Genomic DNA, 26,206 nt, shown 5'->3' on the forward strand with positions numbered 1-26,206 from the left:
CGCGCAGGCTCACGGGCCCAGCCGCTCTGCGGCCCGTGGGATCTTCCCAGACCGGGGCACGAACCCGTGTCCCCTGCATCGGCAGGCGGACTCTCAACCACTGTGCCACCAGGGAAGCCCTACCAGATTTTCTTTTGTGCTAGTTATATTTCACTTGCAGTCACTATTGTACCTTAAATGTGTATTTTTTTAAATCTCTTGCCAGTTTGGAGTACAGTTAACACCTCATTTCACATAGAGATGTACTTCTGTAAAGTTGCATGTTTTTTTTGGTAAAAAAACCTATTACATTTTATCATTTATTTGTGTCATTATTTTAGAAAAGCATTGCTTTTTAAATCGGATTTAAATTCATTGCCTAGTGTCTCCTAATACTTTAGCTTTAAATTGGTAAACTCCATCTTTTTTTTCTATAGTAAATTACCTTTAAATATACAAAGTACTGGTGAGTGGTGTTTATTTACAAGAACCCTTATGGTCCTTCTTAAAGTAAAAATCCTTTTGGTTATATGGGTGACTCTTTCTTAATTCATATGTTTCACTAAAATTTTAAAAGATCACTTTTTCTTAAAGACGTGCTTATACCTAAAACAATGGATGGAAACCTATAACAATGTGAAGAGCTAATAATCTGGATTGTGCAAATTTGTGTTCAAAGAAGCATGCTATGTGTTGTCATTAACTCACCAGATGCAAATATTTTTCTCATATCATAGGAGGAGACGTGTTGAGCCAGTTTGAGTTTAATTTTAATTACCTCTCACGGCACTGGTAAGAGCAATGTACTTTTTTTTTTTTTTTCTTGCGGTACGTGGGCCTCTCACTGTTGTGGCTTCTCCCATTGCGGAGCACAGGCTCCGGACACACAGGCTCAGCGGCCATGGCTCATGGGCCCAGCTGCTCCGTGGCATGTGGGATCTTCCCGGACCGGGACACTAACCCGTGTCCCCTGCGTCGACAGGTGGACTCTCAATCACTGCACCATCAGGGAAGCCCAAGAGCAATGTACATTTAAATGTGTGATACCAAATGGCAGTTAGGAGCTTGACTATTTTTTCCTTAGGAAATATAACTTGCAGTGTAATTAGGAGCCTTCTGCATTCGTAAATTTTGAAAAGCAAAACTAAAGATTAGAATAGCCTAAGTAGATTCTTTTAAAAATTTGTGAATTATGCCAAACATATAAAATAATGTATTTTTTTTTTTTTTAATTTTTTTTTTTTTTAAAGATTTTACGAAATGTTCTTAATTTATTTATTTTTGCTGTGTTGGGTCTTTCGTTTCTGTGTGAGGGCTTTCTCCAGTTGTGGCAAGTGGGGGCCACTCTTCATCGCGGTGCATGGGCCTCTCACTGTCGTGGCCTCTCTTGTTGCGAAGCACAGGCTCCAGACGCGCAGGCTCAGCAGCTGTGGCTCACGGGCCCAGCCGCTCTGCAGCATGTGGGATCCTCCCAGACCAGGGCTCGAACCCGTGTCCCCTGCATTAGCAGGCAGACTCTCAACCACTGCGCCACCAGGGAAGCCCTAAAATAATGTATTTTTATAAATAAAAAAATTAGATGATGCACACTGTGTGGCTGCCACCTAGCTTAAGAAGTAGAGCATTGCTGGTATCTAGAAGCTCCAAGTCTTTCCCGCTCTATCACATCACCTTTTCTCCCAGCAGATGTAATCACTACCCTAGGTTTTCTTAATCATTTAGTTGCTTTTCTCTATAGTTTTACTACATGAAGCTATATCCATATGCAAAATATTATATGGGTTTTCACTTTAGATAAATAGAATTACACAGCATGTATTTTGCTTAAAATTAAATTTAAATTAGAATTTAATGTAATTAAACTTTGAAGTGTTTTTGCTTAAAATTATTTCTCTGACATTTAATCGTATCGATATGTTCAGCTGTAGTTCCTTGATTTTCACCACTGTATGGTCCTCCATTGAGTGGATATACCAAAATGACTTGACTTCTTTCTAATATTGATGGATGTGCAAGTAGTGTAAAGTGTTTTTGCTTTACACATAGTGTTGCTATGTACTTTTTTGCACATGTAATTTGCCACCATAGGGCAATGTCTTTCAAGCAAGTGGCACCAGAAGTGGAATTGCTGGGCTGTAGGGCTTATGCATGTTTAACTTAAGTAAATAATCCCAGACTGTCATTCAAAATGGTCTTCCCAATTTGTACTCCCATCAGCTTTGTTCTGCTTCTTGTGTGTTCTCCAGTACTTGGTATTGTCCAGCTTTAAAATTGTTCTAACCTATTTGGTGTGTAATGGTATCTCCTTAAAGTTTTAATTTGCATTTCCCAGACTACTAATGAAGTTGAATATTCTTTTGTATTTTATCGATTATATTTCATTTTAAGTGAAAACCTTTTGTTTGGTTTTTAGCCTATTTTTCTGTTGTCCTTTTTATTTCTGAGTATTCTCTGTATATTCTGGTTTCTAATCTTTGTCCATTTATCATTTATTTGTTATAAATATCTTTTTATAGTTTGTGGCATGTCTTTTTACTTACGGTGTATCTTGATAAACAGAATTTATTAATTTTAATGTAGTTGAATATATCAATCCTTTCTTTTGTAATTTGTACTTTTGATGTCTTATTTAAGAAATCCTTCCCTACCTTGAGGGAATTAGGTTATTCTCCTACGTAGCCTTCTAAATCATTTAGAGTTTCATTTCTTAACTTTATATCTTAATTTACCTGGAGTTAATTTTTTGTATATTCTGTGACAGAAATTTTACTTTTTTCCTGTGGAGATAACCGATTGTCTCCGAACCATTTATCAATAGTCTGCCCTTCCTCACTGATCCGTAATGCCCTCTATGACATAAATTTAAATTCCGTACATATGTGGGTCAGTTTCTGGGCTTTCTGTCATGTTCTGTTGGTCTAATTGACTTTCCCTGAGCAATACTGATTTTTAAAATTACAACAGCTTTAATACATTTTGACATCTATTAGGGCTGATTTCCCAACCTGTCCTTTTTCTTCAAATGTACCTTGTCTATTCTCTTGCCTTGGCTCTTGGTAGGATCAAGTTGCCATGTTCCAAGAAAAATCTTGTTGGAATTTTGTTTAGAATTCTATTGACTCTAGAGATGAATTGGAAGAGAATTAACAATTTTGCAATATTGAGTCTTCTTATCCAAAAATATGCTATGTTTTATTTAAGTTGTCTTTAATGACTCTAAAATTTTATGTTTTTCCATCGAGGTCTTACACATTTTATTAGACTTAGTACCATAAATGGTAACTTTTGGAAACAATTGTATTTTCTAATTGATTGCTGGTGTATAGAAATGTAATTTTGATTTTGTGTCTAGCAACATTTCTTAGCTATCTTATTCTAATTATCAGGAGATTCTTTTGAATTTACTCACAATTCATAATCTACAAATTGTTAACAATTTTTTGAAATTCATTTATTTTTGGCTGTGTTGGGACTTCGTGGCTTTTGCTTTTCCTTTTCAGTCTTTATACCTATAATTTCTTTCTTGCTGTATCATATTGGCTAGTATTTCCAGTACAATAGAAGTGGTGATATTGAGCATGCTTTTCTTGTTCTTTATTTTAAAGAAAATGCTTTCATTGTTTCATCAAGTTTGCTGTAGATTTTGGGGAGTGTCCTTTATCAAATTAAGGAAGTTTCCTTCTATTTCTAGTTTGTTAGTAGTTTTTATTATAAATTAATTTCATGTGTATTGAACTCTTATTCTTCATCTGTTGAGATAGTTATTTGTTAATCTGTTAATATAGTGAATTATACTAATCTATTTGCAAATATTAAATCAACTTTACCTCCTGGCACAAAGCCATATTTGTTTCATCTCTTCTTGCTGTTTAGGGTTTTTGCATCTATTTTTATGAGTTAGTTTGTACTGTAATTTTCCTTTCTTCTATCCATGTTTGGTTTTGGTATTAAAGTTATCCTGGCTTCATGAAATCAGGTGGGGAGTATGCCTTTCTTTGCTATTTTCTGGAAGTCTGTGTAAGATTATAACTTTGATTTCTTGAGTGTGTGGTAGAACTTGTCTGTAAAGCTATCTAGGCCTGATGTTTTAAAAAACTTTTTAAATGGTTTTAGGACTGTACAGTTTTTCAGTTTCTTCTTAAAGAGTTTTATATTTTTCTAGGACTTTTCCATTTTGTCTAAGTGTTTAAACATTTTGGCATAAGGTAGTTCATAATGTCTTATGTTTTTTTCTTGTTTTATTTGTACCTATGTTCCTTTGTTATCCATAATGATTTTTATCCTGCCTTCTCATATTTTTAAACAATTAATCATGTCTAATATTTTTAGTTTTATTAAAAAAATTAACTTTTGGCTTTGTTGATCCTCTTTACTATATGTTCTTTTTCTCTTTCACTATTTTTTCTCATTTATTTTCTCCCTTCTACTTTTCTTTGGTTCCTGTGAAATTTGAGTCTTGATTTTAAGGTTGAGCGTATGATCAATTTTTATCAATTTTCCATCTGTACTTGAAAAGAATGTTAATTCTCCAATTTTTGATTTAATGTTATATATATACTTATTAGCTCAAGCTTATTAAATGGACTCAAATCAGAAGATTTGTAAGCTATAAGTAAGATAGTCTTACTATTTTTATCTGGTTGGTCTAACAATTACTGAGAAATTTGTTTAAAAATCTCCCCCTATGATGGTTGAATTTTTCAGTTTCTCCTTGTAGTTAGTTTGCCATACATGTGTTTGAAGATACGTTGTTAAGTATATTCGAGTTTTAAAGCCTTATATTTTTCTAGTGAATTGAGCTTTTTATCTGGTGACTCTTTATATCTCACAATGCTTATTGCCTTCAAGTCTGCTTTACCAGATATTACTGTAATTACTTTTTGTTGTTTGTTTTTTCTTCAAATGTTTACTAAGCAGTCAGGTGACGTAACTCTATCCCTCAGTCCCAGCCTCAGCCCCTGAGCATGGAGAGCTGAGAGTTGGGAGGAGTGCTTACAGAACAAAGAGGAAGTAGAGCTGGGGGCTTGGCAAGTTGCCCATTCCCATCCCTGGTCCATCTGCCTTAGAGCTAAGGGAGGCCCAGAACCAACAGGTCACTCCCAGATCAGATGAGGCCAGCTGGCCTTTGGATGTCCCAGGAAGAGGTGGTGGTAGCAGTGACACGAGGTTTCCCTCTAACTCTCCACACAAGGTCATCTGCTCTGGATTAGACGTCCATTTCAAATTGTGCGTCACCGGGCATCTTGTCTTCGTTTGGTTATATTCACTGATGCTTGAATTACTCGAGGCTTGCATTAGAGCTGCATTTCTCCAGAGAAGGTTTGTCTTGCCGTCTGCATGCTACCTCAAGGCACCACCTGGGACCACGTTAAGTTACTTTCAACCCTTGAAGTTTTTCTGACTACACAGCTGGCATGAATGAAAGACAAAACATTTGTGGGTCAGGGTAGTTGTTACCAGTTCTCAGGGGAGATATCTTCCCCTCTCTCTATCCTTTGCCAAGATGAAGACAGGCAGGTTTCTTTGCTGTCCTTGTTGGTATATTGAGTTTATTTCTAGCTAATATTCATGCAGAAGGTATAGCCTTTAATGAGGAGTTTCCCCTGAGATGGCCCGCTTTGGGTATTTGGTGGTTCCTATACTTTATCTCCTGTCTCCTGCATACCACACAGCCATCAAACAAACAAAACAAAAAACTCCTAGGTTCCCAGGTTTAGCAGATGTCTCCAGGGCAAAAGCTGGCTTCCCACATGCTTACCTCCCAAAGTTTCCAGTTTCAATTTGTTTTTGGCTTTTGGAAAAATTTCACTTTCTTGTTAGCTTGGTGATTCATCTAAACAACTATTTTTGTTATTTTGTCTAGCGTTTTAAGCTATGTTTATGGGGAGGACCATTCTGGTGTGCTTGTGAAGTAAAAAATGGAAATCTCAATAGATTCCTTCTTATAAATATACTAAAATCAGGTTTTATTGGCTGTGATTTCTGTCTGGTATATTCTAAGGTTTTTTTTAAATAAAGGTAAAAAACAGTATAAATCTAATTTTTAAAATGCTGCTCTTCTTCCAACTGAAATAACTAATATCTGTGAACCAAAAGATTGACTTAGAATTCTTTTTTACTACCTTCCACTATGTACTCTGAAAGTAGGATGTTGGGGTAAGGAGCCATTTCTGGTGTTTTTAAAACAATGATTCTTGGGAGTAATTCAACTCAAAAGAATAAAAATACTTTATGTTGCTCCTTGAACTCTGAATTCACAAAACTAAACATTCTTTTTATATTTTATAGTTACTTATCTTTGTATAAATATTTGATTAGGGTAGCAGTTTGCTCTGCAGCATTGGGCAAATTATTGAACTTTTCTGTGCCTTAGTTTCCTGTATGTGAAGTAGGACTATGATAGCACTAACCACTCGGGGTTGTTGGTAGGATTAAATAAATAATGAATGTAAAGCCCTTTGCATGGTGTCTGGCACATCATAATCCTGGAATAACTGGTAGCTGCTACTGCTGCTGTTATTATCTTCAGAATCAAAACAACTCTGATTCTAATGCTTTTCTCAGGTATGTCCCTGTTGAAGATCTCTTGGAAATTTATAAGAAACTCTATGGCCAAGCAGTCATCACCAAAAATGCCATTGTTGACTGTTCATACCTTCAGTTCTTGGAAATGTAAGTGTAACTAGAGGAGTATTTGCAGTCGATTTTATTGTGACTTCCTTAACTTTCCAATGTTCTAGTTTTCTGAGAGTGGATATTGGATTTATGGATTTTGCTTGTTCAAAGGCAGTTGCTTGATAGTGGATACATGTTGCTGGAATCTTATCTTCATTAATTTGCCTCATTTCTTTGTGGAAACCACAGCTCACAGTCAAAATTATTGCTTATGTTGCAGGTATGGTGAGATGTTAGCTGTTTCCAAGGTAAAGGCATTTATTCTTCAAAATCTTAAAGTGTTATAAAGATACCATGAGAAGCACTTGATTCATTTATTTATTGACTTATTTTTCTTTCTCTTTGCCATAGCTTTATCCCACTTATTCTAGAAAGTCCCCGTTTTTGGTGGAACAATTTCAAGAATACTTCCTAGGAGGACTGGATGATATGGCATTTTGGTCCACTAATATTTACCGTCTAACAAGTTTCATGTTAAAGAATGGGACCAGGTGAATTCTTACTCTATTTCTCCTTCCAATCACTCCCTGCTTTGTTACCCTGTCCCCAACATAACTCTCAGGTTTTTCAATTGATCAAATGAAGAACAAGAAAGTCTCATGAAGTGCTATCCTCTCCTAATCGAGAAGGAAAAGAATGGGACTTCCCTGGTGGTCCAGTGGTTAAGACTCTGTGCTTCCACTGCAGGGAGCATGGGTTCGATCCCTGGTTGGGAAAGTTCTGCATGCCACGTGGCGTAGCCAAAAAAAAAAAAAAAAAAGGAAGGAAAAGAATGGAAACTGTTTCTTCAAAACTCCAAGTAGCTCCCATCTGTTTAGGTTTGCTGATGTCTCTCCTGTCTTAGGGATGAAGTGGTAGATATTGCAAGGTTTGTGGTCTGTGAGAAATGGCTCAGGTGGGAAGGAATCTGCTTCCATAGCTGCACTGCATCTGTTTCTTTTGGGAGACCCCATGCTGTGGCCTGGGGTGTCCGCCTCCCCAAGCTCCAGCAGTGGATGTGGCCATCCTCCTCTCCACCCGATCGAGCTCTCAGGGCTCTAGGGTTTAAAAGGTTACTTCACCTAACCCCCGCACTCCAAAATGAAATTGGAAATGAATGCATTCATAAAGCTCAGCCTTCTGTTGGAATTTGACATCTAGCCTGGATGGGACAGTTGCTCAACCTCCAGCTCCTTTTCTGTTCCTCCCCAGCACACCTAGGAGGAGTGTCCATCAGAGACTCAGATGGCGTGTAGAACAGGGTAGACTGGTCTTTTCCCCAGTTCCAGCTGTAGTAGACATTTCGGCTCTCACAGAATCTGTTCATGGCCCGAGGGAGCCAAGGTTCTCTCAGAACCCATGTCCGACCATACCACTGAGGATGCAGCCCCTCCCTCCCATGCTGTTGAACTGAGCAGGGTAGGGATGGGTCTGGATAGGGACCCCTGGAGGCAGCACCTGCTGCAGGGAAAGGGCAGGGTGGGAAGCTGAAGCAGCAGCGGGCAGGGAGAAAGAGGGTTCTGTGGTAGGAGCTGCACTGGGGTGGCTATTCTGGGTGAGGATCATAGGAGGGTTGGGCTTTATAAGTTCAGGGGCCCGTATAAGCACAGCTCCAGAATAGTGTACACTGCATGATGATCCTTTGCCCTTAAAACATTTGCTAGTATTCAAAGAATGTTAACCATAATTATATATTATGTTTTATATTATATATACAACATATATATATATATGTATATGTATATACAACACAATTATATATATTGTGTTGATTTGAAACAAAATTCCCTTTGGTAAATTCGACCTTAGCCTTGCTTTTAAGACTCGGCAAGTAACAGCGTGGCAGATGGAAACCATCCAATATGAATAGCACTTTTAATAGTGAAAATTAACCTTCATTAAAATCCCCAAGCTCTTTTACGGCTGTGGGTGTTTCAGTCCATGTGAGTTGTAGAGAGGATGAACTTTGGAATTTGAGAGACGTGTCACTCTCTATTGAGCTATCCCAAGCAAATTGTTAAATCTCCCCAAGTCTTAGTTTCCTCGTGCATGAAGTGTAGGCAGTAATAATTCTATCTTTCTCATAGGGCTATTGTGAGGAGTAAATGAGATCACTCATGTACAGTGTTTAGCCTACAGTAAGCACTTGATAAATGTGGCCTACTAGTAGTAGTGTTAGAAAAAAGTTAAGTTTATATTGGAGGGATTCATAACACGTGGCCATGTTAGAGTGAATGACCTACATTTATTTGTTTTATAAAGTCCAAGTGTATTGATCCTTAAATTGGAAAAACAATTTTGGTGTTTGTCTTTGGCTCAGTTGTCCAACATAGCTAAGGAAAGTTCTGTAGCTGGACCTTATTCTTTAATTAGGAGGAGATAACTGAGAAGAACAGATTTCTTGTCTCTTGATCTGTCTTAATTTATCTAGGCAGAAAATTCCATGAATTGATTGTATCTTTATAGACATTTGCAAAGAAAGATTCATCAGAATTTATGCAACTTTATGGGAAATTTGGAGAATGCTCCAAAGAAAGACAACGCAAACTCATGACAGAAAGAAAAGCATATGTATTTTCACATTATAACCACTTCTTAACTTACGTGATCTTCCAAAGCAAATTTGTGTTACTTGAAACTCATAGTATATTTTCCTAAAGAAACAGTGAAATAATGGTAGTTACATTCCCAGCCAGAGCTCTACTTAACTCAAAAAGTATTTGTAATTGTAGTGCTAATCTTGTAAGGCTGCCGTCTAAATCCTGGTGGTGCAGAAAAGAGAATTTGAGGAAAACCTTTTCCTCAGCTTAAAGCTGGCCCTAAGAAAGATTTTGATGGGAAAAGTTTGTCTTCAGCTTCTTTCACCTCTTTTCTGAACTCCTTTTCCAGCAACCAGTCCTTTTGCCCCAGGCTCACACTTCCTTCATAACTGCCCTGAAACTCCCTCAGTGACCTCCAAAGCTTCCTCTCCGTCAGAAGAGTCTTCATTCTGGAAGAGACTCTTACAGTGTAATACCCACGCCCTTAGTGCTTTTGTTCAGTGTTAGGGAGAAAGTTCACCTCTTACATTCTATCAGCGACCTTTTCACTTGTAGAAAGGGATACTTAGTTACCTATTTAATTATTAGTTTATAAGTTTTGTTTTTAAAGGAATGAGAATGAGAAATTAAAACATTGAGCATAGATGGGCAAAAGGTGGCACAGTTGGGAATCAGTTTCTTTCAGTCTCTAACTCTGAGATGGTTCATGTCAGCAGGGAGAACTCAGCAGGTGGAATCGGGAGGGAAGGGGAAGGCTGTGAGTCTAGGGTGACCAGCCGTGTGGCGCTGCCTGTGTTACCGTAATAGCACCTGCTTATCCACCCTCATTAAGTAGGACTCAGGCCCTTTACCAGTCCTGCCTGGCTAAGTCATAAAACCTCTGCATGAAGACTTTTGGAGGTGGTTTGAAATGTTACACTGATTCTCAGAAAAATTCATGCTTGAAAAGAAGGTAGAAAACTGCTTAACTCATTTGACTATTTCCCCAGTAACTGCAACCTACCTGAGAACCCTCTGTTTATCGCATGTGGCAGCCAGCAAAACAATACCCACGGGTAAGTGGCTCATAGAAAAAGAACATCTCACTCACTCAGAGGGGTGCTCAGTAGACTATGAAAGCGTGGGCTTTGTAGACAGAGGTTCAAATTCCAGGGCTGCCATTTACAGCTGTGTGATTTTTAAACAAGTTGCCTAATTATTTTTTGAGCTTCAGCTTTCTCCTTTGGCAAACTGGAATAAATACGTATCCAGAATCATGGTATGGATTATGTGCGAGAATGGATGTAAAGCAATTAGCACATTAGTAAGTTGCTCATTAACTGGTAAATGATAGTTAATAGTATTATTATTATTACCATCATTATTGTTATTATTCATAAAGTTTGGCCAAATTCCACCCTGAAAAAGTAATTATCAACAAGACAGGGTGGGGAGAAGTCCTCTCAGTTAGTTTCTGAGGAAGAGGTCCAGAGGATCTGCTTTGTATTCTAAGGGGTTCCCTGCTGGACTCAGGTACCAACCACCAACCATTCATTCATGCATTTAATAACTATATTAATCCTAATAATATTATTACTAATAATACAATAAAATAGTACAAATTATAAAATAATATTTCCTCATCATTATGTGCCAGGAACTAGTTCAGGCATTTAGAGACCCCACTGTGAACAAGACAGAAACAGTTTCTGCTCTCAGAGGATGGCGGGTGGGTGGGCGCTCTAAATACCCTTGAGTATTAGGAAGGACAAGCGTTGGGTGCTCAGGATGCACCACAGAGTGTCCTAACTCAGTCACAGGAGACTTCCTGTGAAGAACTGATGCTTCAACCAAGATATTTTAGGGTGAGCAAGTGTCCGATACTCAAAAAGAGGGCATTGCAATAAAAGATGCTAAGGTGAGAGTTCGGAGCTTCCAAAGAATTGAAAATGTGCAAAAAGTGTTCAGGTAAGCCCTCACTTTTTAATTTATGTGAATTAGGTAAGTTTTGTTTTGTTTTAATTAAATTGAACGACTTTAGGTTGGGTTTGCAAGTTCTAGATTGTCAGGATCCCTACACTGGCTGGTATCTTACGCGGGCCCCCTTTGTTCATTATTTGTTGCCCAGCTTCCACTGTAAGCATTTCTGAAACCTGTCTGGCTTCTTTAGGCATCTGATTGGTAGACTGGTTAAAAAATATGAATTTGAAAATGCATTTTTATTGTATAATTAATTCTTGCGTGTCTTTAAGGATAAATCAGTCCACCTGCATACTGGTTTCCCGAACAGCTATGACCTTTTCTTGGCCATTTGTATGAAATGTTGACTTTTGATTTTTTTTTTTAAATCTGGAAGGAATTCAAACTTATACGCTTATAGAACTTATTTTTGTAAGGACAGGCTTTTTCAACCTTGGAAATGTGTTTATTAAAAGATGTTGTGGAATCTCCTATAAAAGCTTTTCTAAAATTTTGTTTTTTGTGTTGCTGTTCCTTCAACTTGCAGATGTTAAAATTTTATGGCCTTTTAACCTGTGATTAACTTGACTGTCGTTTTCAACTCAGTTATTCAGGGGGAGTTGCTATTTCCCCAGTCTTAACCAGTTTATTCCTCTCTCTTTCCAGCAGCTCAAAAGTACAGAAAAATGATTTTCATAGAAACGTGACTGTAGCCCTAACTAAAGATATTGGAAAAAATATAAACTATACCAAACGAGGAGTGCTTTTTAGTGTGGATTCCTGGACCATGGTAAGAATTTTTGGCTTTTTTTTTTTTTTTTTTTTTTTGCGGTATGTGGGCCTCTCACTGTTGTGGCCTCTCCTGCTGCGGGGCCCAGGCTCTGCACGTGCAGGCTCAACGGCCATGGCTCACGGTCCCAGCCGCTCCGCGGCATGTGGCATCTTCCCGGACCGGGGCACGAACCCGTGTCCCCTATATCGGCAGGCAGACTCTCAACCACTGCGCCACCAGGGAAGCCCAGAATTTTTGGCTTTTAATGGAGACAGGCACCTGCTGCTTCCTGTGATACCGCGTTTTGTAGAGTCGCTGGTTGTTTAATCGTTCATTGAAAGTCACCTGGGCACGAGCCAGGCTCGCAAGTATCCTTGGCCTCCAAGTCTGGCTTGTTCCAGAAACATCCTACGACGAGAGTCTGGACCTCAGTGGCCTTTGGCAAGCCAGGTGGAGCCCAAGGTGGCCGTGGGGCCAGTCCTGCTCTGTCCTTAGGCAAAGTGTGTCAGCAATATTGTAGGCTCACTGTGCAAGGCCCGACACCAAGGGGACACCCCTGCATATGAAGTTCCTCCATGAGATCGTCTTAAGTGTCATTCTACCAGGGAGATAGAAGATGAAAGGGAAATAGCCTCTGACATTTAGAAAATTTCAGTCTAATAGGGGTGATAAATACAAAAATAACCATTTGTGAGTAGGATGCAACAAATCCTATGGTTGGGGGTGGGGGTGGGTACACAGACTCTCATGAAGATAAAAAATTATATCCCTGCTATCAGAGAAGGCTTCATGGAGGAGGTGGCAGTTGACTTAGGCCTTGAATACTAGACGGTTTTTCATCAGTGAGCATGTATTTCTGGTAGTGGGTTGGGAAAGTTTCACGATGTTTGGAAATCTGAGTAGCCTTGTTTGCCTGGAACACAAGATAAGGGATACAAGGTACTTGCAAGAGTTGGGGAGGGAGAAGGGTTTAGACAACATTGTGAGCTGGTCGAGGGCCCAGGCGCAGGGCCTGCTTCTCAGGTCTGCAGCGTGCATGGTCACACAGAAGGCCGCCTCACTTAGTTTAATGCTCTGCTGTCATTGCTTTAAAATTCTTAATAACTTGGGAACAAAGAACTTTGCATTTTCATTTTGCAATGAGTTCTACAAATTATGTACCCACACCTAGACCTGGGAAGCTCTGTCAAAACAACTCTCATTTGGTCTTGCAATTATGTGGATCAATCTCCTTTGCAAAGGGAAAACTGTGTAAGAAAAGGACTTTATATTCCCAAGGTCTGGGTGGTACCTGGCATGGTGCTTCCTGGATGAATGAGGACGCCAGAGCTGCGCAGCAGATGAGCAATCTGTGGATGGTTAGTTTCTGCTCTCAGAGGTGTTAGACCGGAGAAACGGAAGGCACGGTCCCTTCCTGCAGGGCCGTTATAACCTGCACTTCTCTGGAGCCTGGGCTGTCCAGGGCTGTCCCATGGCTCTGAGCTGATTCTGCTCTGGGGCAGGCCCGGGAATTCTTGTTTGGTCTTATGTTACCCCTGGGTGGATTTCGAGTTGTGTTCCCTGAACTTGCATGGATCTAGTGCCTGGCCAGGTTGTTCAGGGCCACTGAGGTCTGTATTTGTGTCTCTGCAGTAACCACACTAAGAACAATTCAGCATCCCAAGCTGAGGGGCTTGCTGTCCCCTCATTTCTCTTGCATACAGCTTCCAGCACTCCACACGTGACCCCTCGTGCCTGCCCGGTTTCTTGGGACTCAGAGCAAATCCAGCAGCCTCTCAATTTGAGTGTTGTTGGGAGGGTTTCTAGCATTCCTGGTGGTATTTCAGTTCATTTGTTTGGGGGGGAAAAAAAAAGAATGATATATATATATATACATACATATATACACATACAAATATAATTACAGTTCTAGATTTGAATGGACTTATCTTTAAAAAAAACTTTAGTTCGTAACAATTATTTTGTTCAGTTACATTCTGCAAATTAATAGACCATCCTGACTTGGTTTAGGTTAATCCCAGCTGACTCTTTCCGTGATGGCCTTGACCTCTAGGGCTATAACTCCCATCTGTGAGCACACACTGGGAGTGTGATTTCACTCTCCTAATTGCCAGTCTTAAGTCGTCTTACTTGTTGATAGAAATCGATGTTATTTTTCAGCACTTGTAAAAACTTGTTTCCTAAAGTGTAATGCTTTTGGCAGGAAACGGTAGCTTTGTTGATTATGCTGTGTCTTTTTCTGTCTGTAATCATTTTATTTCAGGATTCCTTATCTTTCATGTACCAGTCTTTGGAGAGGAGCATACAGGAAATGTTTACTGGCAGCTCTCAGCCACTGAAGCATGTTTCTAGCCCCTCAGCATCTTACTACTTGTCATTTTCCTACACAAGGCTTGGTTGGTACGTATGAGTTTATCTAATTCCTGAACATTTTCATCAATGTTAATTTCAAGCAGTCATTCACAAATGTTTAAAATGGTGACTGTTAGCACTTTATTTTCCAATCAATTCATCATTAACAAAAACAGTAATTTTGTGGTTAAGTTCTGGTAAAGATAATATTATCTCCTTAAAATTGGTCAAAAATATGTTTAAATACAAACAACTTTTACTTTATTAAATAACAACAACAATAAACTATTACTTTATAGAATATTTGTAAAGCTTCAGTGTTTTCAGAGATAGATTATTACAGATATCTTGGCACCTAATGACATTAGAAAGATAAAAGCAGGTAGCTATTATGGTGACTGGACTATTACAACTTCATAAGGCAAAAGCCTAGCACACCACAATAATTTTATAAAGAGAATGTTAAGGATTCCTCTGATTTTAAAGGTCAACTGTTACCAAACTGAAATCGGGTCCCCTCGCCCGAAGCACAGCAAAGCCAATCTACTGATACCGAGCTGCGGTGAAGGAAAGTACAGCATTTACTGCAGGGCCCCAAGCAAGGGAGTTGGAGACAAGCCTCAGGTCCACTCCAATTTGGTCTTCGAGTTAGGGGTGTTTTTAAAGGGGGAGACCAATGAAGCTGGGATCAGTCATCGTCTTGTGACATTTCTTAATCATACTTGCAGGGGTCAGGATGTTTTGGTTTATGATTCTCTGGCCAGGTGGCCCATGGCTCGGGGATCTGGTAGCTCTCTTGGCCTGGAGAAACAACCTGAGTTTGTACCTTAATTATATCTACAACAGCCATTTTAGTACATTAACGATGTTATCGACAACAGCTGTTTTCGTCATCTGACTCTGGTTGATTAGTGTTCAAGTAGCACAGGATTGAGGTCGGAGGGGACAAGAAAAGGGAATAAAGTTTTGGATAGAAAGATTAATCATAAACTCAGGGAACTTGGTTTTAGGGGGAGTCAGTTTCACAACCAAACTGAGCCCAAGGATATAAAAGTGACTATTTTTTGGAGGTTTTTGTGAAACCTCTTTTTTTAAACCACACTTTTTAAATCCAAATAACATTGCATTTCCCTTGGAACAATATACTGACAGCCCTTCCTCTTCAGGCCGCTAATGCATTCAGCTCCAGCAAGAGGAATCTGGGGTGAATGCTGTCTTTACTGGCCATTCATTTGTGAATAATGAATAGCTCTTCTTGGCTGCCTTCCTGAAAATCCAAATGAGGGCCTCCTGCTGGGCTCTCTGCCACAAGGGGTGGGGGAGGGGGGGCAGCACAGAGGTCCTTCCTGGGGGCCATTACTGGCCAGAGTCCAGCCTCGGGAGCGCAGAGACCAGCAGTGTCTCCACGGTGTGCATCTGACCCAGTTTACCAGGCGTCACACCCGTTAGAAACTGCTCTTCTCTTTTTCCTCTGTTCTGCTATTTATTCTTATGTGGTCATCAGAACCAGAATAAATAAATGACTTTTGGTCATTCCAGCCCCGCCAGAGACATTTGAACCATTGACTCAGTATGTCCAGCTCTGTAACTGGTAGGTCATGGGCTCTCACTTAGAAACATCCACTAAACCTGTTAGGCATTGAATTTTTTCCAATATAAGCCACCCCATGTAGCTATGGTAGAAATAAAATGGTCTACTTACCACAAACGTGTCTTTGATCAGGTAACAAACTGAAATGAGTTGAGCCGATTGTAAAGTAACCTGTGCCATTGGCTGATGGCGAATTTCCTCTCTGTTCTCAGGTGGAGCCTGGGATTGTGCATGTAGGCTGCTCTGGGTTTTGCATGTAGGAAAAGGTGCTTTTGTGAGGATGCTTTTTATGTGTTCAGGTTATGTGGTCCAGAAATGCCCAGAGGCCTTGATTTGTCCAGTTTTGTTGTTATTTTTTCTGCCGGAGAACAAGGCTGAATCACACACACAATATAACCTCAGAGGTGAATATTCACAACAGTCGTACAGGATGGAAAAATCCATGAGAGGAAGTAAAATTCTAGAATCCAGAAAGGAGCGGAGCAGAAGACGGCTTTACTCACAGCTCTCAGTAGACGCTGCAGTGGGCTCCCTCTCCCCTACAGGGCGATGGCCTCGGCTGACCTCAACCAGGACGGGCACGGTGACCTGGTGATGGGCGCCCCGGGCTACAGCTGCCCCGGCCACGTCCACGTGGGGCGCGTGTACCTCATCTATGGCAGCGACCTGGGCTTGCCCCTTGTCGACCTGGACCTAGACAAGGAGGCCCATGGGATCCTGGAGGGTTTCCAGGTGAGGCCCCCATCTCATATTTTCCCTTTTAGCGTCAATAAGCCACTGCCCGCATTTCCCGGCAAACTCTTCCAACAGCAAGAATAATGATAGTAACAAACAGCTGGTGGCCAGCATTTGTGTAGTACTTTTCGTGTTTAAAAGCATGTTCATGTCATCTCATTCTATCATTAACTTTGAGTGTTTAGTCCAATACCTTCCAGAAACACCCATACTATTTAGTGGCTTTGAGTAGCCAATCAGAATGTGATATCTTGATAATATAAAACCTCGTTTGGTGTGTTTCTTTTAATAGTTTATCTTGTAAGAATTTTAGATTCACAGAAAAGTTGTAAAGACAGTACAGAGAGTTCCCACGTACCCTTGACCCAGTTTCCCCTGTGTTAACATCTTACGTAATTATGGCATACTTGTCAAAGTTAAGAGACCAACACTGGTAAATTGCTGTTTTTTAAAAAAAAATTATTTATTTTTGGCTGCATTGGGTCTTCGTTGCTGCTCATGGGCTTTCTCTAGTTGCGGCGAGCAGGGGCTACTCTTTGTTGCGGTGCGCAGGCTTCTCACTGCAGTGGCTTCTCTTGTTGCGGAGCACGGGCTCTAGGCACACGGGCTTCAGTAGTTGTGGTATGCAGGCTCAGTAGTTGTGGCGCACGGGCTTAGTTGCTCCGCGGCACGTGGGATCTTCCCAGACCAGGGCTCGCACCCATGTCCTCTGCACTGGTAGGCGGATTCTTAACCACTGCGCCACCAGGGAAGCCCAACACTGGTAAACTGCTATTAACTAAACTCCAGACTGTTCAGGTTTCATTCCATTGAGTCGTTATGCACTACCAGAGGAGTCCCGCAGTGACTGTACAGATGTTCCGCACGGAGGCAGCATGAATTCCTCGTGGGAGCCCTAGAGACTGGGAGGGTTTTCCTCCCTGGTGTCTTTGGTATTAGTCCTTACATGAGCAATAAACAAAGAGGGGCCGACAGAGCCCTGCTACCAGCCACAGATGAATATGGGGGCTTTGGTGACACTGCAAGCTCCAAATATCAAGCACCAGGGGAATTTGGGGTCAGATGGTTTCTTGCCCCAGACATACCGTTAAAACGTTTGCTGTGGAGTTAATGCTGTGAAAAAATAAGATGGTGCACCTGAACATACTTTAAATAATGAGAAGTCCAATGGTTTATAATCTAGGTTTTTAAAAAAATAAATTTATTCTTGGCTGTGTTGGGTCTTTGTTGCGGCGAGCGGGCTTTCTCTAGTTGCGATGAGCGGAGACTACTCTTCGTTGCAGTGCACGGGCTTCTCACTGCAGTGGCTTCTCTCGTTGCGGAGCACGGGCTGTAGGTGCACGGGCTTCAGTAGTTGTGGCACACGGGCTCAGTAGTTGTGGTGCACGGGCTTAGTTGCTCTGCGGCATGTGGGATCTTCCCGGACCAGGGCTCAAACCTGTGTCCCCTGTATTGGCAAGCGGATTCCTAACCACTGCGCCACCAGGGAAGTCCATATAATCTAGTTTAAGCTCCGATGGAAGGAGCCTTTGAGTCCGAAAGGTGTTAAGTTGATGACCAGTGTAGGAGGTCACACAGTATCAGAGGGACAGCATTTTCTGGAACCTTCTGACACCACATGAGAAAGTTCCGAAATATATCAACTCATTCTTGTTACTTCTTTCTTCACCAAGCCATTCCCCTGTCAGACTGTGGTGTAAAGTGCAATCCTGTGGTCTCCTGTAGACAAGGAATAAGAAAGGCCACTGCTTCCTGTGTATGAGAAATTCTCTCAAAGACACTTGGGGTGAGGAAGGAGGTAGCCCCATGTTCTCTTGTCCCAGTGACCTGTGATAATTTGGAACATGGCCAGATTAAGGCATGTGCTAGGGATGGGAATCCTGTACTCGTCCCTGGTCTGCAGTTAACCTTTCTGGTCCTTGTCTATAAAGTGGAAGATTAGGATAGATAAGCATTTGCCTACTTTTAGAATGCTGTGCTTTTCTTGGAATGATGGTTACCCTGCAGGAGGGCTTGATGGTAAAGCTGGTGGTGATGAAACGAACCCATCTTCAGTTGGCAGGGACCCCTACTCATCGGTCCCCATACTGCCCCAATGTGCTTGTGTCCCGGGGCAGTCCTCTCTCGTTTATCAAGTTCCTGCCTTGTAGAAAGGGGCTGTGTTCTCAAATGCCATTGCACCACAGGTATAGGGAGATTAGCCAACAAATAACAGATGTGGGTTCTGGGGCATGTGTGTTATGTGGCAAGCATCACTTGTGCAAGACTCTTCACTGTTAGATAGGTTGTGAAAGAATAGGAGAACCTCATGAGTTATTTTTAGGTCTAGGCTCATTCTAGACAGTAGATGAAAGATCTAGAAAATCCACCTTGGAAGAAAATTGTCCCTGAATGGAGTGAATTTTCCATCTGTAAACCACAAAAGTAGGAGTAATAAAAGTATGTACGTTAATCCATGTGAAATGCTTAGTGTCTACAGCACTGTCATCGATAGAACTTTCCGTGATGATGGAGATCCTTTAAAGCTGTGCTGTTCAGTGTGGGAGGTACTAAGTGCTTTGGCTTTTGAGCATTTGAATGTGGCCAGTGCAACTGAAAAACTGTTTTGGTTTCATGTTAGGTAATTTAAATTTAAAAGTAATAGCCACATTTGGCTAGTGGCTACCGCACTGGACAGCATGGCTCTAGAACATCCTGAGTATTGAACAGATGTTAGCTACTGTTATGTGATTATTATCTTGGATACTTTCCAAGAGGAGTCTGGTCCTTAACGTGGGGCATGATACACACCAGACCATTTTCTGAAAACCTAGAACTTTTAAGAACCGACATTCTTCTCTCCGGCACCTCATCTTCCCCTCGGGGCAGACAGATGAGCCAAAAACATCCTTAGGGCAGAGCTACCCATCTGGCGGGTCGTGGGTGTGTTACAGGCGGCTACAGTTTTGTTCCTCAGTCCTGGGGTGCTGGGTGGGGTCCCCCAGGGAGTCCGGTGTGCTCTTCTGGAGGTTGTGGCTCAGCCCAGGGGAAGTAACTGGTGCCTCTTCAGCCTTCAGGTCGGTTCGGCTCTGCTGTGGCCGTGCTGGACTTTAACAAGGACGGCGTGCCAGACCTGGCCGTGGGAGCCCCCTCAGTGGGCTCAGAGAAGCTCACGTACACAGTAAGGAGGCTGCGGGGGGTGATGGTGGCAGATGGGGCGGGAGGGGAGGAGACACTTGGGCGGAGGCTCCGGAGGAAAGCAGGCAGCAGGGGTGCCGGGCAGAGCTTTTGGGGGGAGATGATCCCAGCCCCCCACGCAGGTCCTTGATGGGACTCTGGTTACCTGGCAGCTCCTGTTCCTGCCTCCCTGGCCTTAGTTGGGCTTCACGGGTGGCGCTCCACCGGGTACTGTACTCTCCCTCCCCCCTCCCCCGGGATGCTGAATGACAGGGAAGGTAGAAATTCCAGCTAATCCATAGCTTCCTGTCATCACAGCAGGGAGGTGACTTCCTGGATCTTTCCTCTCATGCAAGGAACCCAGCGGGTTCCCTCTTTTCTTACCGAGAGCAGAGATCCTGGGTCCTGGCCCACAAGTCCTCCACACCCGTAGCCGGGCACCGCGAGTGACAGTGGAGTCAAAGGCCCTTCGTTTCCCTCTCCCACCTCACCCTGTTTCTAGTCCCGTGAACAATTTGTCATCCAGACCCATCAGGTGCCGTCACGTTAGGACTGGTGCTCACCCAGCTCCCTCCACCTGGAAAGCCCTTTCTCCCCTTTTTTCTGTAGGGGTGAAATGTCACTTCTTGCAGGAAGTGTCATCTAATCCCTGGCTCAGGAGACACTTCGTTGTCCTGTGCTCGCTGCACCTTTGTAGCTCCTCACGCTGTGGTGTCACAGTTGCCAATTGGCCAGCTTTTGGGGCGGAGAGAGGTTGGTCTTATCCATCACTGTGTACTCAGTCCTTGGTTCACTATGGAAAATGAATGCATGTAGAAGGCGTAGGGATGGAGACACAGGCAAGTTATACGACGAGAACTGGGGACTAGTTTGTAACACAGTAACAGCACAGTCTGCAGCCCAAGGCAAGTAAGCAGTACTGACAGCATGTTAGTGTCCAGAGAAATAATGGGCTGGGCCCGGGGAGGGCTTCATTGAAAAGCCAGAAACTGAGCTCGGGCTTGAAGGGGTGGGGAGTTGAGTAGGTCATTCTGCAAATACACTGAACAATTATGGACGGCAGATCCGGAGCAAGACGCTGGGGAGGCAAAGATAAAAATGACAGTTTCTGCTTTGGGGGCTCTAATAGTCTGATGGAAGTGGCCAATACACAGGACTGGACAGTGACTTCTGGCAGTAAGTAAGCTCCTGACCCTACAGGGCTCTGATGGTGATTTATTTCATCATCAGTCACCTTTGTCTTGCCATTCTTTAAGGTTCTCGGGTCACCACCAAGTCTTAAGGATCGCCCTGTGGTTTGTCCTTGTCTAGGGTGCGGTGTACATCTACTTCGGTTCCAAACAAGGAAGACTGTCTTCTTCCCCCAACATCACCATCTCTTGCCCGGTATGTTGAGCACCTCTGACAGGTACAGAAAACTAGAACTCGCCATATCCTACTTGCCTCAAGGTTCTGAGTAAGACGTGTTTTCCTGTTTCCTCTTTAGGACACCTACTGTAACTTGGGCTGGACACTCTTGGCTGCAGATGTGAATGGAGACAGTGAACCTGACCTGGTGATTGGCTCCCCTTTTGCTCCAGGTGGAGGGAAACAGAAGGGAATTGTGGCTGCGTTTTATTCTGGCTCCAGCCACAGCGACAAAGGTAGTGCTTGCTGGGGCTGGGGGTGGAATGGGCGGAGACCTCTGCTGCTCTAGTCCGTGGTGCCTTCTCTTGCATATGGGTTTTTGTCCTATTTTCCTCATTGCATAGCATTTCACCTAAATTTTCTAACACTCTTATTCTTGTAGATGTTCTGGCAAATGATATGGATAGACTCACTGAATAAACATAGAGGGATCCAGCGTGTAGGTCCAGATCCAAAGGAGGGGGCGATAGTTATTCTTTTAGTGTCTCAGGGGAATGGAAGAGTAGAAACACTCAAGCATCCCAGTGATGCTCTAACTGTCCAACAGGCCCTTTTTGCCGTGCGGCTTGTGGGATCTTAGTTCCCCGACCAGGGATTGAACTCGGGCCCTTGGCAGTGAGAGCACGGAGTCCTAACCACTGGACTGCCAGGAAACCCCTAACAGGCCGTCTTTTTTTTATGTATGTATGCATGTATTTATTTATTTTGCGGTACGCGGGCCTCTCACTGTTGTGGCCTCTCCCGTTGCGGTGCACAGCCTCCGGACGCGCAGGCCCAGCGGCCATGGCTCACGGGCCCAGCCGCTCCGCGGCACGTGGGATCCTCCCGGGCCGGGGCACGAACCCGTGTCCCCTGCATCGGCAGGCGGACTCTCAACCACCGCGCCACCAGGGAAGCCCCAGGCCCTCTTTTTAAATAGCATCCTCCACTACACAGAACTGAGTTCTAGAAATGCATTGCTTATATGACGCGTGAGTTCCATTTCTGACACTGGGGCCCTGGGGACAGCATGGGGGCACATAAGAGTTGTGGCAAAAACTCAGCCCAGTGAACCCGTTTCTCACTGTCCTACAAAAGGGGCCCACTCCTTGCATTCTGGTAGTCTCTTCCCGCATAAAGTAAAAGGCACTGGTTGTCTTGCGTAGAAGAGCTGAAGGTGGAGGCGGCCGACTGGATGGTGAGAGGAGAGGAGGACTTCGCCTGGTTAGGATACTCCCTTCATGGCGTCAGTGTCAACAACAGGACTTTGCTGTTGGCTGGGAGCCCGACCTGGAAGAACGCCAGTAGGTGAGCACTGATGTTGGGGCCCAGGGACCAGTGAGCACGAGGGGCAGGTGCCTGTAGCCGTGGGAGCCCACTGAGTGTGGGGTTCAGAGGAAGCAGCTGAGAAATTCTTAGCCTTCAAGGAAACGCTAAGGCTCTGGGGCAAGTTTGCAAATGTTCCTTTTTAGACGTTTAAAAGAGAGATGGGTGTGTTAGTTTGCCAGGGCGGCCATACAAAGTACCATAGCCTGTGTGGTTTAAGCAGCACGAATTGATGGTCTCATAGTTTTGGAAGTTAGAGGTCTGAGATCAAGGTGTCAGCAGGGTTGGTTTCTTCTAGGGCGCCTCTCCTTCGCTCACAGACGACCACCTTCTCCCTGTGTCTCACACAGCCTCTTTTCTGTGCCCCCAACCCTGGTGTCTTTCCCTCTTCTTACAAGGACACTAGTCATATTGGTCAGGGCCCCACCCTAATGACCTCATTTTAGCATGATTACCTCTTTAAAAACCTTATCTCCAAATGCCATCACATTCTGAGGCACTGGCAGTTAGGATTTCAACATATGAATTTTGGGGGAACACAACTCAGCCCATAACAGTAGGCATCCCTCTATTTTGTCAGTCAGGAAGTAGAATGGTGAACCTCACATCTGGAGAGCCTTGATATTGGGATTCATTCTGAAAGCACCCCACGCTCGTGCCTAGGTTCACAGGGACCAGGGGCATACAGGGAGGGGGGCATATGAGTGGGGAAGATGTGGGTTGTCTTTCCTTGGACCTCAATACCTGGCCAGCATTGCACCCTGTGCCCTATCAGCTAAGACCAGTGTGCTTCATTCCAGTCTGGGTCAGTTTTTCCACACTCGTGATGAGAAACAGAGCCCTGGACGGGTATCTGGCTATTTCCCGCCAAACTGTCAAAGCTGGTTTACCATTTCTGGAGACAAGGTATGACAGCCCCTCCCTCCCCAGGAAAGTGGACACCACAGCGAAAGTTTTCTTAGCTGTACTATATTGACTTACTGCTATTTCACAGGCAATGGGGAAACTGGGTACCTCCCTGTCCAGCGGCCATGTGATGATGAATGGGACGCGTAAACAAGTACTGCTGGTTGGGGCCCCGACTCAAGGTAGGTCGCCCGCCATGAAACTTGCTTCCTTTTAGTCATGTGGCTCCTTGACCAAGTCCTATTGGGGGAAAGTTAGGAGATACGGAGGCAGACAGACCTGCGTCTGAATATTTCCTTTCCTCATTAATAGCAAGCTGGGTCACCTTGGGGAAGTTACTTAAACTCCCTGAATGCAAAACACAGCTTACAATATCTACTTCAAAGATTTGCTGAAAAACACACGTGTGTTTTTAAAGCTCCTATCCCATTGAGCTTGGAGACGGAGCAAATTTTATAACCCAATTCACCAGGAATAGGTCCACTCTGAGGGTGTGTTAATAAAACATTATTTTGTTTAATTTATGGGGGAGTTAAAAGAACAAAACAAAAATCTACTCCCTCCAAGAGTATAAAAGTAAATTATGCTTATTGTAGAAATGTGTGAAAATATAAGGAAGTATACAGAAGAAAAAAATCACCCCTTATCCAGATATTTTAAAGCTTAAACGCATACATGTTTTTTCACACCTAATATTTTATATCTTAAGCATGTTCTCATGTTAAATATTCTTCTAAAACATTACTTTTGATACTTGTATCACATTTTTTCCATATGCACACGCCAACATTTACTACCATCATCCTACTGCTAGAGGGTCTAATCTTAAGACTCTTACTACATATTGTGAAATTATTTTTCAGAAAGATTTTCGTTTCATACAATATATTTGAATGATACGTAGAAATGGATTGGGCAAAGGAATGGTTAAATTTCCTTGCGTGAGTAAGGACAAAGCATTACAACAGAAAGTTGCTGACTTAGCTTTGGAATAGTTTTTTTTCTCCTTTACAGAGTCTAGGTGGTGATTTCTATTTTTTTTTTTTTGTTTGTTTTTGTTTTTGTTTTTTTTTGCCGTAAGCGGGCCTCTCACTGTTGTGGCCCCTCCCGTTGCGGAGCACAGGCTCCGGACGCGCAGGCTCAGCGGCCATGCGGCATGTGGGATCTTCCCGGACCGGGGCACGAACCCGCGTCCCCCGCATCGGCAGGCGGACTCCCAACCACTGCGCCACCAGGGAAGCCCTAGGTGGTGATTTCTAAACTCTTGCAACACACATTACTAATTTTGTCTCAGCACTCTTGCCCCCAGAGTGCTGTGAATTAGAGCTTCCCAAATTTTCTTAGTTTTAGTCCCTTTACTGCCTTAATAATTTTCTCCATTATCAAATATTGTATAAAATACAGAATATAAAGGTTAATTATATCTATCATGATACATATATATAAATGATGCTTTTTGAGATAATTATAAATTCACATGCAGTTGTAAGAAATAATAGAGGTTATGTTACATTTTATCCAGTTTTCCCCAATGACGATAATCTGCACACCATAACCAGTGTCACAACTGGGTTATCAACAGATATAATCCACCAATCTTGCTCAGATTTTCCTATTTTTACTTGTATTTTGATTGTATTTCACCCACATAATTTGAGGGGCCCAGACAAAATTTGTTACCTGAAATTCTGGATAATTTTTCTTAACAGGAGAGCATAAAGCCAAGCACAGGGCCTTTCTCAGTATGGGGCCCTGTGTGACTCGGTAGGTTGCAGATGCTGTGTTTACGTCCCAACAGCTTAGCTCCTTTGGGGTACTGTACCACTTCTCAAACCCTGGAATCAGATTAGACACCGCTATCCTCATTTCGATCCACACTGATTTTCTAGTGGTACCTGCATTTTACCGTAACAACCCATTACGATAAAATCCTAGTTTTGCAAAGATGTGACATCATTGAAAGGAACATAGGGATCTAATGTTGAAACTATGACCCACCTCCAGCAGGTAGGTCATGTGGCATCAGACAGATGTCATTGTGTTACCAGCAAAAGTTCTAGACACCTGCAGTATCCCCGTGAGTTCGCTGAAGTGTTTCAGTGTATAGTTAGGGAATCACAGCTCTATGGACAGATTAAGTTAAATGTGAAAAATCTGATCTACTTTCACGGCAAGTTTGAGTAGGACAGTTAGGCTTGTCCCTCTCACCCTGTCCCCTGCCTCGGCAGGATCTCTGGGTCAGGCTGTGGCCACTATACACAAGTTTGAACATTCAGTGAGGATTTTAGGGTGCTGATTAAACACTGAAGTGTTCAGTATGAAAAAGAATACTCAATGATGGCAAGGTTGAAGTGAGATGGGAACTGACACACTGCGTGTGAAATGTAAATCGATATACCTTTTCTAGAAAGCGGTTTGGCAAAATGGCAAGAGCCATTCCCCAAATCCAAGGCTATAGGGGCCCCTTCTAAGAATCTGTTCTCAGAACTATGGGGAAGGATATTTATCATAGTATTCATTATAAAAGCAAAAAGTTAAAAATGGCCTGAGTGTAAAAAGAATTTTATAATCTGCAAAAAACCCCATTAAAATGTGTGCATGTATATGTAAGTATACATCATTGTCCAGAAAGAAATATATGCTTTATATACGTTTTCTTCTTTATACTTTTTTGGGGTGTTTCCCACACCTTTTATAATGATCATATATTTAAAAAAACCTCAGCATTCACAAATTTGACTATCTCACAGTAATCCTGAAAATCAATGACACAAAGTAACCGATAACTTCTATGTCCTATCTTCGTCCTTGTGATGGCAGCAGTTACCATACTGTGGTTTATTTCAGATGTTGTGGCTAAGATGGCATTCC

At 42.6% G+C, this 26,206-nt stretch overlaps 1 protein-coding gene across 2 annotated transcripts in view; it reads left to right on the forward strand.

Moving 5' to 3' along the window:
- Positions 1 to 26,206, forward strand: part of GPLD1 (glycosylphosphatidylinositol specific phospholipase D1) — a 48,623-nt gene that overhangs the window by 16,303 nt on the left and 6,114 nt on the right. For both annotated transcript variants that reach the window (XM_007454513.1, XM_007454512.1), the window contains exons 7-20: positions 717 to 771; positions 6,544 to 6,651; positions 6,875 to 6,902; positions 7,006 to 7,145; positions 10,163 to 10,228; positions 11,781 to 11,901; positions 14,147 to 14,283; positions 16,372 to 16,558; positions 19,611 to 19,721; positions 21,029 to 21,103; positions 21,204 to 21,360; positions 22,270 to 22,411; positions 23,230 to 23,335; positions 23,424 to 23,517. In XM_007454513.1, coding sequence (XP_007454575.1) covers positions 717 to 771; positions 6,544 to 6,651; positions 6,875 to 6,902; positions 7,006 to 7,145; positions 10,163 to 10,228; positions 11,781 to 11,901; positions 14,147 to 14,283; positions 16,372 to 16,558; positions 19,611 to 19,721; positions 21,029 to 21,103; positions 21,204 to 21,360; positions 22,270 to 22,411; positions 23,230 to 23,335; positions 23,424 to 23,517 — 1,527 coding nt within the window. The remainder of the gene's footprint in view (positions 1 to 716; positions 772 to 6,543; positions 6,652 to 6,874; positions 6,903 to 7,005; positions 7,146 to 10,162; positions 10,229 to 11,780; positions 11,902 to 14,146; positions 14,284 to 16,371; positions 16,559 to 19,610; positions 19,722 to 21,028; positions 21,104 to 21,203; positions 21,361 to 22,269; positions 22,412 to 23,229; positions 23,336 to 23,423; positions 23,518 to 26,206) is intronic.

The sequence above is a fragment of the Lipotes vexillifer genome, unplaced genomic scaffold (assembly GCF_000442215.2).
Source record: "Lipotes vexillifer unplaced genomic scaffold, Lipotes_vexillifer_v1.1 scaffold421, whole genome shotgun sequence".
Classification (NCBI taxonomy): domain Eukaryota; kingdom Metazoa; phylum Chordata; class Mammalia; order Artiodactyla; family Lipotidae; genus Lipotes; species Lipotes vexillifer.